This window comes from Lates calcarifer, linkage group LG19, assembly GCF_001640805.2.
Source record: "Lates calcarifer isolate ASB-BC8 linkage group LG19, TLL_Latcal_v3, whole genome shotgun sequence".
NCBI lineage: Eukaryota > Metazoa > Chordata > Actinopteri > Centropomidae > Lates > Lates calcarifer.
Genome location: NC_066851.1, coordinates 7,426,037 through 7,441,363, shown reverse-complemented (window position 1 = coordinate 7,441,363; position 15,327 = coordinate 7,426,037). Strand labels below are relative to the sequence as shown.

At 43.6% G+C, this 15,327-nt stretch overlaps 1 protein-coding gene across 2 annotated transcripts in view; it reads left to right on the top strand.

The window, feature by feature from the left end:
• The window catches only part of ldlrap1b (low density lipoprotein receptor adaptor protein 1b), a 31,798-nt gene that overhangs the window by 14,765 nt on the left and 1,706 nt on the right, over window positions 1–15,327 (top strand). Inside the window, exons 2-8 of one of the 2 annotated variants that reach the window (XM_018697799.2) lie at window positions 133–275; window positions 1,272–1,384; window positions 4,530–4,644; window positions 6,101–6,173; window positions 9,881–9,976; window positions 12,509–12,603; window positions 13,034–13,068. In XM_018697799.2, the coding sequence (XP_018553315.1) occupies window positions 133–275; window positions 1,272–1,384; window positions 4,530–4,644; window positions 6,101–6,173; window positions 9,881–9,976; window positions 12,509–12,603; window positions 13,034–13,068 (670 nt within the window). Of the gene's footprint in view, window positions 1–132; window positions 276–1,271; window positions 1,385–4,529; window positions 4,645–6,100; window positions 6,174–9,880; window positions 9,977–12,508; window positions 12,643–13,033; window positions 13,069–15,327 lie in introns of both variants that reach the window. The other variant, XM_018697798.2, reaches the window with a different exon arrangement.

Sequence of the window (15,327 nt, the reverse complement as noted above, 5' to 3'; positions counted from 1 at the left end):
TACGAGTGGACTGAGAGAGGAGAGTGAGAGTTTACAGTCTGACAGAGCATCTCTCAGCCTGCCTTACAGTAAAAATCAGCAGTGTTGCTGGTGAGCAGAAATGTCATTGGTGCGTGTCTCTTCATCTCACAGAGCTTCCAGAGAACTGGACGGACACGAGGGAGACCCTGCTGGAGGGCATGGTGTTCCAGCTCAAGTACCTGGGGGTCACAATGGTTGAGCAGCCCAAAGGAGAGGAGCTGTCTGCGGCTGCTGTCAAGAGGATAGTGGCCACGGTGAGTGACGACACACACTTTGCTCACTTTTCAGCACACTCATGCATAACTTAAATAGCTTTAACACAGGCCACTCAAAATCTCTTGTCAACACCTTTTCCCAGAAAATGAGCTTCTCTCAAGCAGTTGTAATTTTCTCCCTGTCATCACCTCAGCCACTTGAAAATCATACTTATCCAGTAGTTTCCCCCCTGTTCATGACCTGACTGACACCTCGGTGAAAAGTGACTGGTTGGCTGCTGGCTTTCCCTTCCTCCTCCCACCCGAGGCCAAGGCTGACATTTAGAAGAGGATGCAATTAGTTTGGACACTGTTGCTCGGTGTATGGCTCAGCCGGCTTTATCATGGCAGAAAAGGCTTAATGTTATTGGATCTGGCAGCTCAGTGGATAATGAAGTTAGCGGCGGCAGAATGGTGGAACTCAGGACACGGTGATGTATGGAGAGGGAGGCAGAGGCTCTGATTGGGCCTATTCTGTTGACTGCCCTTGGTGTCCCTCTGAAAAGGAGGGTTATTGTATAATAGGTGTAAAAAAATATTTTGTCAGGCCACAGTTGTAAAAGATTAAATTTACTCTGAACTGCATGTCTCACACACATGCTTAATGTTGTTAAACTTGTTTACTCTTTATTCAGATTTGTTTGTGTGTTTGTTAAACATCCTTGCTAAAAAGCTTATGGCAGATGCATATTTTCATACTGTTAATCAAGCCACTAATTTTTGGTTAGAAGTTCAGCCAGTCAGTCAGAAGCATAACTTTTTTGATTGGCATAATTAGCTTTGTAGCTTGATTGATTCAACATACCCGTAGCCCTGGCATCGGTGGATTTTGATTGGCTGGTCTGATTAAAAATTAGCAGTTTGAGTTGTAATTTACATAAATGCAAGGTTGCCACTTAGCTAGTTTTACTTTCTTATCTCTCTGTCTCTCACACCATCTTTTCTCTCTCTGACCTCCACCCTTTCTTTCTCCTCCTTCCCCTCCCTGTCCTCCAGGCCAAAGCAAGTGGAAAAAAACTCCAGAAAGTCACGTTAACAGTCTCCCCACGAGGAATCATCCTTTACGACAGTGCCTCCAACCAGCTGATAGAAAACATCTCCATATACAGGTCAGTCCTCTGCCCAACTCCTCAGGGCGATGGTTGATGCTTTTCACACCACTGTGTGTCCCAGACTCAGCTGGGCGGCTCCGGTTATGAAATACTTTCACCCTGAAATCGTCCTTATCACTTGCAATAAAACAAAAGTTGTTATTCCTCTGTTGCTCTCATCCGTCACTGGAAAAATGTAAGTGTAAGGAGGTGTGGTGCTCCTAGGCAGTGTGAAGTGTTTCTGTCTGTGTGTGTCTGAGAGAAGAGTAGACAGTCCATCAGTAGTATGTCTCATCAATCTCAACTCTCATGGGTGCACTACAACAGCTGTATGCCTGAGCTTTCACCTCAGGTGTGACTGACTGACACACACACATTCATCTTCTCCCATAAATGTCTACAGATCTCACTCTCCTGCCTAAGCCTGCACATTTAAAGCTGCCTTAACCTCCATTGGCCTCGAGCTTATGAGCAAAGCTTGAATCACTTTTCTAAAATTCCACATTTATGAGTTTACATATCAAGGCATGATGGGACTTTCCATCATTTTCCAAAGCATGAGAAGGCTTATGTTGAATTATTTCTTCTAAAAGATGGCAGATTGAGGACAAAAATCTCGATTGTTGACAGTTTTCTTAAGTTATTCATAACAGTTTGATTGACAGGTTTTTTTCGCTGACCATGTTTCCAGCTCTCAGTGTCACTTCAGGATGCTGAGCTATTTTAGACAAAAGTCTCGGTCTTCTCACCTCTTCAATTTTGCATCACTTGTCATCAAAAAGCTGTTTCTTAGCTGCACAAGATGGAGTCAATTTCTCAGGCGCACAGCATTTATCTATATTAAAAATCTAGTCTCCATATCACAGGGCTGTTTTTCAGGTTGAACTTTAGTAATCTTTGCACAAAAGTCAATCAAAGGCAGGGAAAGGCAGGATGACAGATGTTTTAGGCTGAGATAGAATTCAGTCAATAATATGTGAATATAGCTGTAAGGTGTATCAAAACGCACTGAGATCAAACTGAACAGACTTGGTCAACATCTGTTGTTGTATCCTCTGTGCAGATTTGACTCACTTATATTTAGGGCTACAGCTGATGATTATTTTCAACCTCAGTTAGTCTGATGATTGCTGTCTTGATAATTTTTTTGTAAATAATTCAGAAAATCCATCAAGACCATCAAAATTTTCAGAAGCCCAAATGTGTATAAATATTGCTCGTTTTGTTTGACCAACAGTTCCAAAACTCCCAAAAGTTGCTAAAATCAGAGAGGAATCATAGAATATTTGGCATTTTTTATAACTTAGATGATCAGTGTATTATCAAAATTGCATATTAATTTTCGGTCAACTAATCAACAGATTCAGGTTTTTTTTTAAATGTCTAACACTTTGACCCCCAATACCCCTCCGCCTTAAGTTTTAGAACTACAGTTTCCTTACAGTTGTGGGAGATGTAAACAGGAAGTACAGTGTTGTCATGGGGTCAACTACTTAGCTGGGGGTTACAATGTGAGCCCCCCCTTTTTAGCCCATATTTGTTACGTAATGGAGAAATGAAGCAGTTCCTGTTTGTGTTGTTCTTTGAAACTGCAGAAACCCCAGAGCCATGATGGTTTTCAGGCAGGTTTTGGAGATATGGGTGTAGTTGTGATGGACATTTGAGAGATCCTTGGAAAGTGTGACAGTGAATCTCAGAATATTTACATCTGTGTGTCCAGATTCGACCAGAGCTGTGACTGTGAGAAGTAGCAGCTTAAGTACTGTAATTCCTTCCATGAGCTGTGTGTCACAGCCACCGCTGCTGCTGCATCTGTAGTCCATGTGGATAAGTGGTCCAAATAAGCAGGCCAAATTACAACAACTAACTTCACATACACCTCTGTGACTCCTCGCTTTGCCTCACACAGTCTGAAAACTTCTAAACTCATCGTTTCAGCTCTACAGACAGTGTGTCCATTACAAATTTGTCATACAGCATCCTGTCATGGTGTTTGTGTGTGAAAATACCAAATTCATCCAGTCCCCCTTTTATGCCATGCCAGTAAAATGCGGCACTGATAATGGATTCTATCATTTGAAGAATATAAAGTGCGTAAATAGTACAGTAATTAAAAGGCTGACTGGGTGAGGTGAGTCCAGCTGTAACCTCAGGATGGTGTGAAGACATAAAGCAGCTGGTTGTATGTCGCACCCCATTGGAGCTCTCCTCCCCAGACATCTGCTAAGAAGATGGACGGCCAATAAAAGAAATGGATTTGCCTAGACACCCAATTTCTCTGACGCCCTCCCGCCCAAACATTTGCCCCGTAAATCTTGATTGTGTTGTGCAGACCGCAGCTGTGATTCTCAAACCTCTCCAAACTTTTCCTCCCTCGCTTTTATTTATTTATTCCAAACCATATATTCCCTAGTCATTAGCTAACCAAGTGTGTGACTATAACACAGTGAGGTTTGAGCACAGTGCTGATGCTCGAAGGAGAAAGGAAGGACAGATGGGAGACATTCATTACAGCCTTCCTCCATCATTTTGGGTCTTCCTCTCCAACCAGCCAGTGTGCCCATCACTTTGGTATTAAAGTAATTACATGATGATGAGGAAAGGCTATTTGTGAAGCATTATGGCTTAATTTAAAACCTGGCTCTGCACCTGAGACTGACAAGCAAGACTGATACCTCACAAACCGGCAACATACAGGAATCTCAATAAATGACCTTCTACACCACACCAAGACAGGAATAATTACCCCTGTCTATGTGAGTCTTTTCATGTACCTTAGAGCGGCCAGACCCAATTTAAAAGCTATAATTTAAAACTGTGTGTCAAGGTTGTTTAACAGGTGGACAAAGTGGGAGTGAGATGTCCACAGAGCACAATTCAGTTCAATTTCATGACATTGTTCAGCTCCATACCTGACCACAGCTGGGGTGTGTATTTGATCACGTGCAGAGCAGTGAGATTGTGAGTGCAGCCAGCTTTAAGAATAAGTAGTTTTTAGAGAAATGCTAGATTGAACAGTTTAAATCAGATTGCAGCACTAGCTTAAGAGCTTAGTGCGGATGATGTTGCATGATGGCTCCACTTGATCTGTGAAGACTCTATAAAGTCTTAGTATTTTTTATTAAAGTGGATGCGTCTGTGTGTTTTTGCATTTTTCTTTCAGAATATCATATTGCACGGCGGACAAGATGCATGACAAAGTGTTTGCCTACATCGTCCAGAGCCAACACAACGAGACTCTTGAGTGTCACGCCTTCCTCTGCACTAAGAAAAAAATGGTGAGTAAATGAGTTTGTGCAGTTGACTGTCTCAGAGACACCCACTGTGTGCACAGGTAGGCCATTTAAAGACAAAGTTCTCACCTTCTGCAAGTGGGCAGAAAGAGCTTGAAATCACCATACACATGAACCATACTCGAGACCACCTTTTCAAGTGGACCCAGCCACAGTTAATTGATCCATTCATTGATCTGTGCCCAGGTACGACACACAGTGTTTGCACTAGTCAAACACACCTGACTTTGGGATCAAGTGTACTCAGATCCAGTCCTGGAGCCTTGATGTGCCTAAGATGCAAAGATTGGTACCACTCCCATATCTGTGCTTAGAATATGAAGCTACATCCAGCGGCTGGTTATCTTAGCATAAAGACAGCACCAGCTTGCCTGGTGCTGTCAGAAGGTAACGAAATCACCTACCAGCACCTCTGAAGCTCACTGATCAACACTTTGTATCTCACTCTGATTTAGTCAGGCAGTCAGTTTCTGAAGTCTTGTCGTCATCATGAGGTTGCCTGGCAACTAGCCTGCTCCCAGCCAAGAAATAGTCCCTTACAGGACCCCCTGTAAAACCACAACTTGTTGTTTTTGCACTTTTTGCACTGAATAAACAACATGTTGAGTGATGAGCTTGGTGCTGGTAGGTGGATTTTGTTACATTTGGCCAGAGCCACATGAGCTGTTCCCCCTGTTTCCAGTCTTAATCCTAAGCTATTTGGCTGCTGGCTGTGGTTTTATATTAGCATACACACGTGAGAGTGGTATTGATCTTCTCATCTAACTCTTGGCAAAAAAAGCAAGTAAATGTTTTTGCCAAAATGTCAACCTGTTCCTTCAGTGCCATTGGTTTCATATAGATGAATGTATGGTGAAATAAGGCTACAGGCTGAGAAGTATGTAGGCTGCAGATTCTTTACACAGTGAATTTTGCATGCAGGTATTGTACTCGGCTTTTGCTCTCGGCTGTGTGTGAAAAGCACTTTATGCAGATTTGTTGCAAAGAGAACTCAGAACAACTGCACTGCCACTTTGAGTCACACTTTACCTTCAAATGTTCAAGTCAGGAGAAAGACCAAGGAGAACATGAAGGGCGGGGAGGCTGTCATCCCTCTCTTGGCATTCTCTCCATCCCTGGAGGTTTGTAGAACGAGAGAACCTCTCCCTCCTCTTCCTTCCCCTCACTAATTTAGCTCCGGCCAAAAGGCCACGTATCCTCCCAGTTACATAAACAACTCGTCACTGAGCCCACGGGTTTCTCTTCCTACTCGTCAAGTATCTGTGAAGGAATCCCTCCTTATGTTAGTGGTCAGTTCCTGTTTTTATCTCGGTCATAGTTCCTCGACTTCCTGGAGATTTCCTTCTGTGGATAAGATGCATGTGAGTGTTAATCATCTTCCTTTTATTCATTTCACTGTATCTCTCTGTCTCACTTTTTGTCTCTCGTTTCCCACCGACAGGCCCAGGCGGTAACCCTAACAGTGGCCCAGGCTTTCAGAGTGGCGTTTGAATTCTGGCAGGCTGCCAAGGAAGGTACGCATGATTGCCCCCGACGACGAGAGCGTGACGGATGAGTGAAAACGCTCCTCTCGCCCTCCCTCTCCTCCCCCACTGTTGTTATTCTCTACTCCTACTGTATATGAGTGCAGTGATTTTATCTTTTAGGTTTCCCAGGCAGCTTGGAAACATAAATTTTCATGTGTCTTCCTGGTCTTGACCTTGACCCTCTTAAGAGGGGTCATGTTGTCGTTCTCTCTCACACACACACACACACACACACACATATACAGCAGAGGAATGTCTCCATCGATTGGACCAGTTCTCCTCACACTGGTTAAATCATCGCCCAGTGAGCAGAGAGACCTGGTTTAGTTTAGTGACGCATCTTTATTACAGGGAACTCAGTCATGGTTAAACTGTCGTCTAGGTATCGACATGGGGAGGGGTGGAAAGGAATTAAGGTTAGCCTGGGGCAGAGGTGGGCTCGCTGCAGTAGATCTTCTCTGTTTCCTGTACGCAGAAAACAAGACTCAGATGTGCGAGAGCCGGGATTTTCCCTCGATTCATCTTATCTTTACTTGCAAAAAATGTTCCTTTTCTCCTCATGCTTTATTTTTCTGTTTTATGTCAAACTTGTGAAGCATTCAACCTCTTTGAATCAGTGAGCACCCTTAATAGCAGAGTACAGGGAGGAGATAAGCAAGGCACCACCGTGGCCCCAACAGGCAATCAAAGTGCTGTGTAAGGATGGTGTCACACTCATTCTTTTGAACAGCTCAGCAGAACACGCATGTAATTTACTGCATGTATGACTCCAGTTCAAACGAGTGGTTCTTGCCACATAATATTGGTTTCTGCATCAGCACCCCACACCCTTGCATCTTCCTCCTCTTCACATGCCTTGTAGGTGCTCTTTGAATTTTGTGATTACCCATTGTTGCTGTCCGTCTCGTTTTTGCACCTGGCACCTTAATCCTCCCCCTTCTCACCCTACGCCCGCCACGTTATTTTCTTTTCTCCTCTCCTCCCCCCATTCCAGCGCTCGCCTCTATTTATTATAAGGGGGTGAAGAGGAGGAGAGCAGAAGGGAAGGGGGGGGGATGGGGATAGGGAGAGAGAGGGCAAGAGAGGATGAAAGGCGGGGCAGAGAAGGGTGTTGGGATGGCGAGTGTGTTGGAGAGAAAGGAAAATGATTGTGTGTGTGTGTCAGTGGGAGCTCAACCCCCTGACAGATTCAGCGTCGGTGCCATTGATCCTGTCTCATGCAAAGGCGAGCTTATTTATTCAGTCCTTTAGAGACGCACACTCTGACTGTATGAAATTTCCAACTGCCTCTTTCATTCACTCCACATTTCTACCCCTTCTGTGTTTAGGAATAAGAGTTTTAACGTGTGCCCATTTCCATTTTGGGGGTGGATTATTTTTCCCAAGATCAAGGCCACAGGCTTCCTGCCTCACGCCTCTTCATTTGGCTGTTTGTATTTTTGGCTCGAATATTAAATCAGCAAAATAGTGCATACTGCCTCCTCACTCTCAACCTTACTATTTCTCCAACACTTTATCACCCCTTTTTTTTGCCCTTTCTCACTGTTCTTCACCTCTCTTCGTCTTCATTTTCCAGGCAGTCTAGTATCCCTTTTAATTTTCAGAGCTGCTTTCTCCTAGTTCAGCACGGTGTCACTGAAGGAGAACTGATGCCTAGCTGGTAGGGGGTTATGGAGGAGAAAGGAAGAAAAAAAATGTTTTTTCAAAAAGAAGTGGTTCTCTTGTGGCAGGGAAGAAGAAAGTGAGAAAGGGAGAGGGAAAAAAAAATCCTTTTGAGTCTGTTTCATTAAAGTTACAAGACCCCCGAGGATCAGGGCAGGAAGAGGGGGTATCTGCTGTGTGTCTGTCTAGTTTGCTGCTTCTGTTTCTTGCAAACTCCCCTCCACCACCCACAGTGGTTCTCCACAGACCACCGCACATTCCTGACCCACATTCCTCCATATATTACTGCTCCCATCTCGGTTCATAGAATATTCACTGTAAACACCACAGCTAGCTTTGAACTTTGAACATCTGTAAGTCGGAGCCGTATTTAGCAGGAGTTTGATACTCAAGTCAGACTGAGAACTACTCACTGGAAAGGCCATGGGGAGGAAACCGGTGCCTGGGGAGATTTTCGTAACACTGCCATCGCTAGGCTACCTGGGCTCATGGGAAATGAGATGTTTTTTTTGCTTTGTTTTTCTTTTTAGGATTTAGGATGATGATGGAGAAAGGCAGGTAGGCAGGTCTCTTGGATGGACAGAAATCTCCAGCCACTGAGTTACAGTGGGTCAGCATCTTGGCCACTCAGAGTTATCACATTAGCGCAAAAGGTCTGGTGGCTTCTTGTGAGGCTTCTCTTGATTTGTTTTAGCATCTGCCTTACTTTCACATTCGTGGAGAATAGTGATGTTTTAGTTAAGGCAGAGATGGGTGTTGAAAAATAAAATAAATTCAAAAGAAATGTATTTATCAAGCGTCGTGCAGGAGTAAAAGCATTTTATCAACTCTCTAAACTTGAGAAATCACTTCTGTCTTTGATATTTGAGAGCGCTCCAGAGGAGTTGTGTTTAAAGTTGCCAGGTGATGGTGTTCAGACAGATTCCAGTGGGAGGAGAGACGTTTTTTGGAAAGCTTGATGATTGTAATACCCTTATTGCTACCATGACCATGCAGACAGGAAACAAGGGGAGAGTGCTACAAAGTACAGAGGGTTTACAACATGTTCCTGTGTAATATGTGCAAGATGTAGTGCTGTCATGAGAATTGTGAAAGTGTGTGGTTGGATAGGGCTGACATCATACAGCTAAGTCAAATGACCTATTGTTTAAATAGTACTTATTAGTCTGCATTTATTTTGTTTACAGTCTACTACTGTGCATGGCGTATTTGTAAATATCATCCTATTATTAATTATCATAATTTTAGCCATATAACTTTAGATTGTTACTGAAGTTATTTACCCACACACATAAAATACTAACAGAATAAAGTGTTACCTGCACTTCAGATTTACCACTTAAATTTCAAACTACTACAGCAGTAATTTCTATTTTGTGGATCCGACTGTCACTTCTCACAAATAAGTGTAGGATGTTCCATAACTTAGTCTCAAGTGAAGTCCCACACTGAAATAGAAGTGCCTAGTCCTGGATTAACTTCAGCTCTATTCCTAGGAGTAACTCTGAAATGCTTGATAAATACGAGTCTTGAAACTCCCCTGTTAAGAGAGCAGTGTTGCCCAGGAAATACAATGAAAGCCATTTTCAGTTGCACTTTGTGCCCCACACTGTGTTGTAAACCATCCTCTTAGCAGGTGAGACTGATCAGAGCCTATTATCCATCTGACCCAGATGCCTACTTTACTTAAATGCTGCACTCACTGTACTTACAGTTGTATAAAGTATGAAGTGTGTCCCAATCTTTGAAGCCAAAGGCAGTTTCAGCTGACAGATAGCTTGAGTAAAGCCCTAACCTCATTTGCCAATTTACTGCTGCCAGTTTGTTTACACACATTACATGCTCGGTTAGTGAAACATTTTAATACACACGTTTCCAGCTGCTGGAAAAGTAAATAGTTCTGTTAGAGGTGCCCCTGCGAGAGCATTCACCCAGTGGTTACAAGTTCCTGAATCATACCATGCTCGTCTTTGCTGACTGCTCTCTTCTTTTTTCTTTATGTCTCCCTCTACCCACTGCCATACCCAACACAGAGAAAGAGAAGCGAGTGAAGTCGGGCTCAGACGGAGAGGGAGCCAGCAACTCCCAGTCAGAGAGCTCGGCCAGCTTGGGCAGCCTGAAGGGAGGAGGTGAGTCATGTCACCCATCATCACATCTTTCTCTCTGTCTCCCCCTCACCCTCTCTGTCGCTGGAATCATAGCCTCAGGGGAAGGAAGAGTATTCAACCACTTGTCAAAGGTTGGCCTATATTGAGGCTGCAGGTCAGCTGACAACAATCTGCATTGTCTTGGTTATTCTTTCTCATGAACATCATTACAGTCAATAGCAAATGTCATTTTTAGGTGATTATGTGTGATGATAATGGTGATGATGATGTTCTCTTTAATTTGAAAACATTAAAGCCCCCCTGCTGTGTTGAGGATCCATTAAAAACAAATCTTGGCTCAGAGATCCCCATGACATTTTATGATAATAGAGAACTGTTCACAGGCACAGTCATATTCTTGTCTGACTCTGTTTGTGTAAAAAGCATGAAAGAGGCCTACATTTTCTGTGACCCTATTGTTCCATCAGATTTCCTAAGATTCCAGGACTTAAGGCACAGGTCATGCTTTCTGAACATGTTGCTGACATCCACTGGGCCAGACAAACCTTCAGGCACAATCAGCCCCACATATTGTCCACAGCCTCAGATGAAATGAAATTAGGAGCATCCTATTGCCAGTGGCTCAGTGTCTGCACACTTACTCCTCATAATGCTCATGTTTGTTTGTGTTTGTGCATGCCTTTTGCCTGTCACACGTTGTTTGCCAGCGGCTGCTGTGAGAGTTTCCCCCGATTCTTTTGGTATGGGAGGTTTCAGTGTGAGACAGAGGCGGTCCTGTTTTTTTATTTTATTTTGCAGGCAACTCCAAAAAATATGAAAACATCGGCTTTGCACTGAGCTCCTCCCTTTGCCTGGCCAGGTGGCCTCCTGCCAGAGGGGGATCTCTCTAAATCTGTTCTGACACTTTATTTGGGGCTGTGGCCGTGGATGTGTAGCATTTTATAACCAACACAGGTTTTAGGGATGATCCCTAATGAAGACTCAACAAAGTCGGACTTGGAACAGATTCTGGTAACAGAGAGGCTTGGTGTGCATTTTTTGGCTGTTCTGTGGGTCACTGAGCTGCCAGTGGGCTGGATTTCTGTAAAGCAAATTGGCATAATTGTACAGCAAAGAAATATACAGTACTGTGGAAGCATCTGAGTGCCATTTGAAACAGGCCGAGTATTTCTCTCCTGACAGAGGTTTTTACTGGCAGCCTTAAAGCAGTGATTGGGGGCAGCAGAGCTTTAGAGCTATCAGAAGGTTGCATTTATGTACCCTTCACTGTGGCTGATCAAATGGCACGCCACTGAGTCACAGGGACTCTCGGGATCAGTGGTGTTGTCAGGGGTGAATCAGCTTTATTCATGAGACATGATACCCTCAACTCTCTCCCGGCGCCAGGCCTCTTACAGTAGATACAGAATATAAATACCACTCCTTCCTGTTTTAGCCCTGATTGTTAGGAGGCTTGAGACTCCTTCTCTTCACAGAGTTAAATGCAGGGCTGCAACTTATGATTATATGTAAAATGTCTAAAGAAAAAGCTCATCACAATTTTCCAGAGCCCAAAGGGATGTATTCACATTACTTATTTTGTCCGACCAACAATCCGAAACCAAAAGATATTTAATTTCCTGTCATAAATGACTAAGAAAAGCAGCACACTCTTTGAGAAGCTGGAACCACAAAATATTTTGAATTTTTACTTGAAAAATAACTGAAACCGTTGCCAAATCAACCAATCGATTAATTGACTAATCGGTGCAGCTTCAGTTAAATGTGCCTCACTTCCACCTTAACAAACACCTAAGGTGTTAACTTCAGGGCATTTCCAATCAGATGAGCCTTGAGCTCCCTTTTTTCTGCATGACTGACAGTCCCAATCCCACAATATTGCCTCCTTCATAAAAGCAGAATACTCTAAATGCCTTTGAATCAGTGCTGACAGAGAGGACAGGTTGACAGGAGCTGCTTTTGCACGAGGACTCAGTTATATATGATTCAGTCTGTTGAGGAACATAGACGTTGGGGATAAGGTCAGTGAGGGATACTTTCATCTCTAAAGTGTGTGCAGAAGTTGTGCTGGGATCCAAGGAGTCATTGAGGTGTTACTGTTCTCTGTGGACAACATTAGCCTGAAGACTGGACAGAAATTGGCGTTGACACATGTTATTGACACACATTCATCATTAGGCAAGGCCATTACAAAGCAATCCCATTACAGATCAGCCATGTCACTGTGGTTAGGTGTGCAAGTCAGGGGGTTACTCCATGCTCACTTATCACCAAGTGACAATCCACAGATGGCTGCATTAATGAGATACATTAGAGGCTCAATAAGGAAAAGTGGACCCCAATGAATAGCATGGCATTATACTTTGCTGCTGTTTACTGCTGCATGAGCGTATGATAATCACAGGAGCAGATCAAATATGACTATCACCATTAGTGAACTCTTGAAACTACACAACAATAAAATGTAATGGGAGATTTGACAGATTGAATGTGAATTTTAATACTTTTATATGTACAAAGTTTAAAATCTTGCTCATTTGTTTGTTATTGCAGAGGTCGCCACGGGGAAACTTCTGGACTTGGCCGAGGGAGCCAACATGGCACAGGTCCACTCAGGAACAAAGCAGACCGAATCGGATCCCTTTATGGTGCATAATCATGCTACAGAGAACAACAATACTGTATGGGTAAGACAAGAGTCGGGCTGATCAGTAAGTGTCAGCTGTTTGGGCTTGATAAGAGAGGAAGAGAAGGACACCGTGCAGGAAACTCTGATTGGTCGGTCAAAGTGCCCGATGATGTACTGTACCTGTGGTATTCAAAGGAGTGGATTCTGCAGCTGTTTTGCTGCTGCTCTGAGTTAGACAATAGCCTATTGAAGAGAACTGGCCTTATCAAATGGTCACATAGCTGGAGAGGGTGTGGGGCTGCAAGTAGCCCAGATTAACCTCTCAAGACCATTGTAGGTTAGAGAGAAGTGGCCAGAGGTGACTGTGTTCATGTGTGAGTGAGTGTAATTACATGTCGTGAGTAAGCACTGTTTACTTATCATAAACTTGTGTGTGTTCTCTCTGGCAGGAGTTGGAGGACGGTCTGGACGAGGCTTTCTCAAGGTGAGAATCAGTGTGAATTTAGGTTTTCCCTGAGGTTCCAGTCTCTGCTTAACAGCTCGCACAAGCTGCCGTTCTGGAAATAGCCACCTGCGGTTTTGGCCGCTCTCGCACTAAACACTGCCTCTCCCTCTGCTCGGCTCACCCCGGAGCACTCCCACAGACAGGAGACGGGCTTGGTTTACAGGCCCTGGCACGGCCGACACCCTCCCTGAGTCATGCTGCTTTTGCAGGCTCCGTTTACCATCATCTCAGGCCCACACACTGATTTCATATGAGCTCTGGAGGCCTGTGATTACCAATGGGTGCTGCTGAGGGACACATTACTTGGTATTTATATCACAAAACCACAGGAAAGTGACTTATTTTGCAGTGTAGTAGGCCAAGGAGAAAAAACTATGGAAGAAGATCAGGTCTTGTGATTTTTCAGGCTCAAGGTTGGCAGGAAAGTCCATTGTCTGTGCTGTTTGGAATTCCTCATCAACGAACTAATCAGAATGGAGCTGGAGACTAGTGTGATTTATGTTTCAATTTAGTGTGTATCAGCAGCACTCAGATAAGCTGTGGTGATCTGCTGTCAGGTTGCACAGTGCAACTGTTTACAGCTATTTGTTCTGGACTACATAAAGACTCACTCAGCCCTATATTAGTGCTTTTATTTCCTTAGACTCCGCTTTTCATTCCCCTCCTAATTCGACAGCTGGCCTTCTTATTCTCTCACTTCTATTCTGTGAGGGGGAGAATGGGGCTTCCACAGTCTCTGTAATCAAGCATTAAGAGGCCATTTCAGCCCTGTTATCAGATGATTATTTGTCTGCACACACTGTAATTACACCCTAATGCCATTAATCTCCTGCCCTGTGATTAATAAGAATGCTCCCAGCTTGAGCAGAGATGCATCCACATGTTGATTGCTGGGATTGGAGGGAAGTTCAGCCCCCCCCCCTCCCCGAGCGCCAGGTTGATGTCTCTGTTTGATTAGTTTGTTTCTGTGAGAGAGAATATTACAGAATGACTGTTTTATCTTCAGTGTACCTGGTAGCTGGTGTGTGGCACATACACTTTTGCATGAGGATTGAAATAACCTCTGGATTAATGGGTTGTTTGTAGTTGAGTTACATAAATGTGCCTTGTCGTCACTGTACTTTCCGAGTAAGTTCCCACACAATATTATTCCAGATAGAAAAGACTAGGAACAGCAGAGATTAGTCAGAGGTTGTAACTTATATTAAGTTTGAGAAACAGATACATCACACACCGATACTTGGAGACTTTTTCCTATCCTTCGTTCTTTTCTAGTGGCAGATTATGACGTCCTAAATTTGATCAAAGCACTCAGTATGTAAACACCCTGTAGATCATGTAACAGGCAGCAAGTTGTGGAAATGACAGAAAACATCTGCTCTTTTACTGCAACAGCAAAGTTTTCATTCTTAGTTTCAAAGTGTGTGTTCCTCAGTTCAATTCCTTTTTGTTTTTCAATGAGTGAAATTTCAGTTCTCTTAGACAGTTTTGTCATTGCACTATTTCCTGTGAACTGTAGATAAATTCATATGTTGAGATAATTTTTGCTGCCATTTGAGAGACTGCGCTGCCATCTGCTGGCGGTGGAGTACTGATCACTGCTGTGGATGTAAAAGCCTCTGAGGTGCCTGTTGATCAGAATGAGGAACAAGTCAATATGGTATTTGTGTTTTCTGGCATGCAAAGAGAAAATTGACTTGTTTTCTAATTAAGCTGAGGTTATGGCCGTCTATAGGTCAACTCTAACTACAAGCATTTGGACATGAAGTCAAACAGTCCATTCACTTTGTTATAAGGCAGTTAAGAACAGTTCAGAGTTTAATTGTTGCTTGACTTGTGATGTTTCCTTTGCACCCCCAGCCGCAGTCTGGATAGCTTTGAATCCTACTCAGGTAACAATATCATATATGGATCTAGTGACTTTCCACCTCATTCTCCCCTCTAGTCAACATTCAAACCTGCTCATCTGCCTGGATGTCAGTGTTCAACCAGATGAAATAAGACACATGTAGTTTCACATTTTCTTTATAGGCCATGCACCATTAACATAGCTCAGAACCTTTGTTTGACTCACTTTAAAGGGGGGGGGAAACCCCTCCCACTGTCATTCCACAGTTTGATCCATCCCTGAGCTTCATAAGACCAGGCTCTCTGCCACAGAACCTGAGTAGTCCTCCAGTGTGTCCACGTCTTCATCACAACTGTTTTATGTGTCTCTGCCTCACACTCATCAGCTTT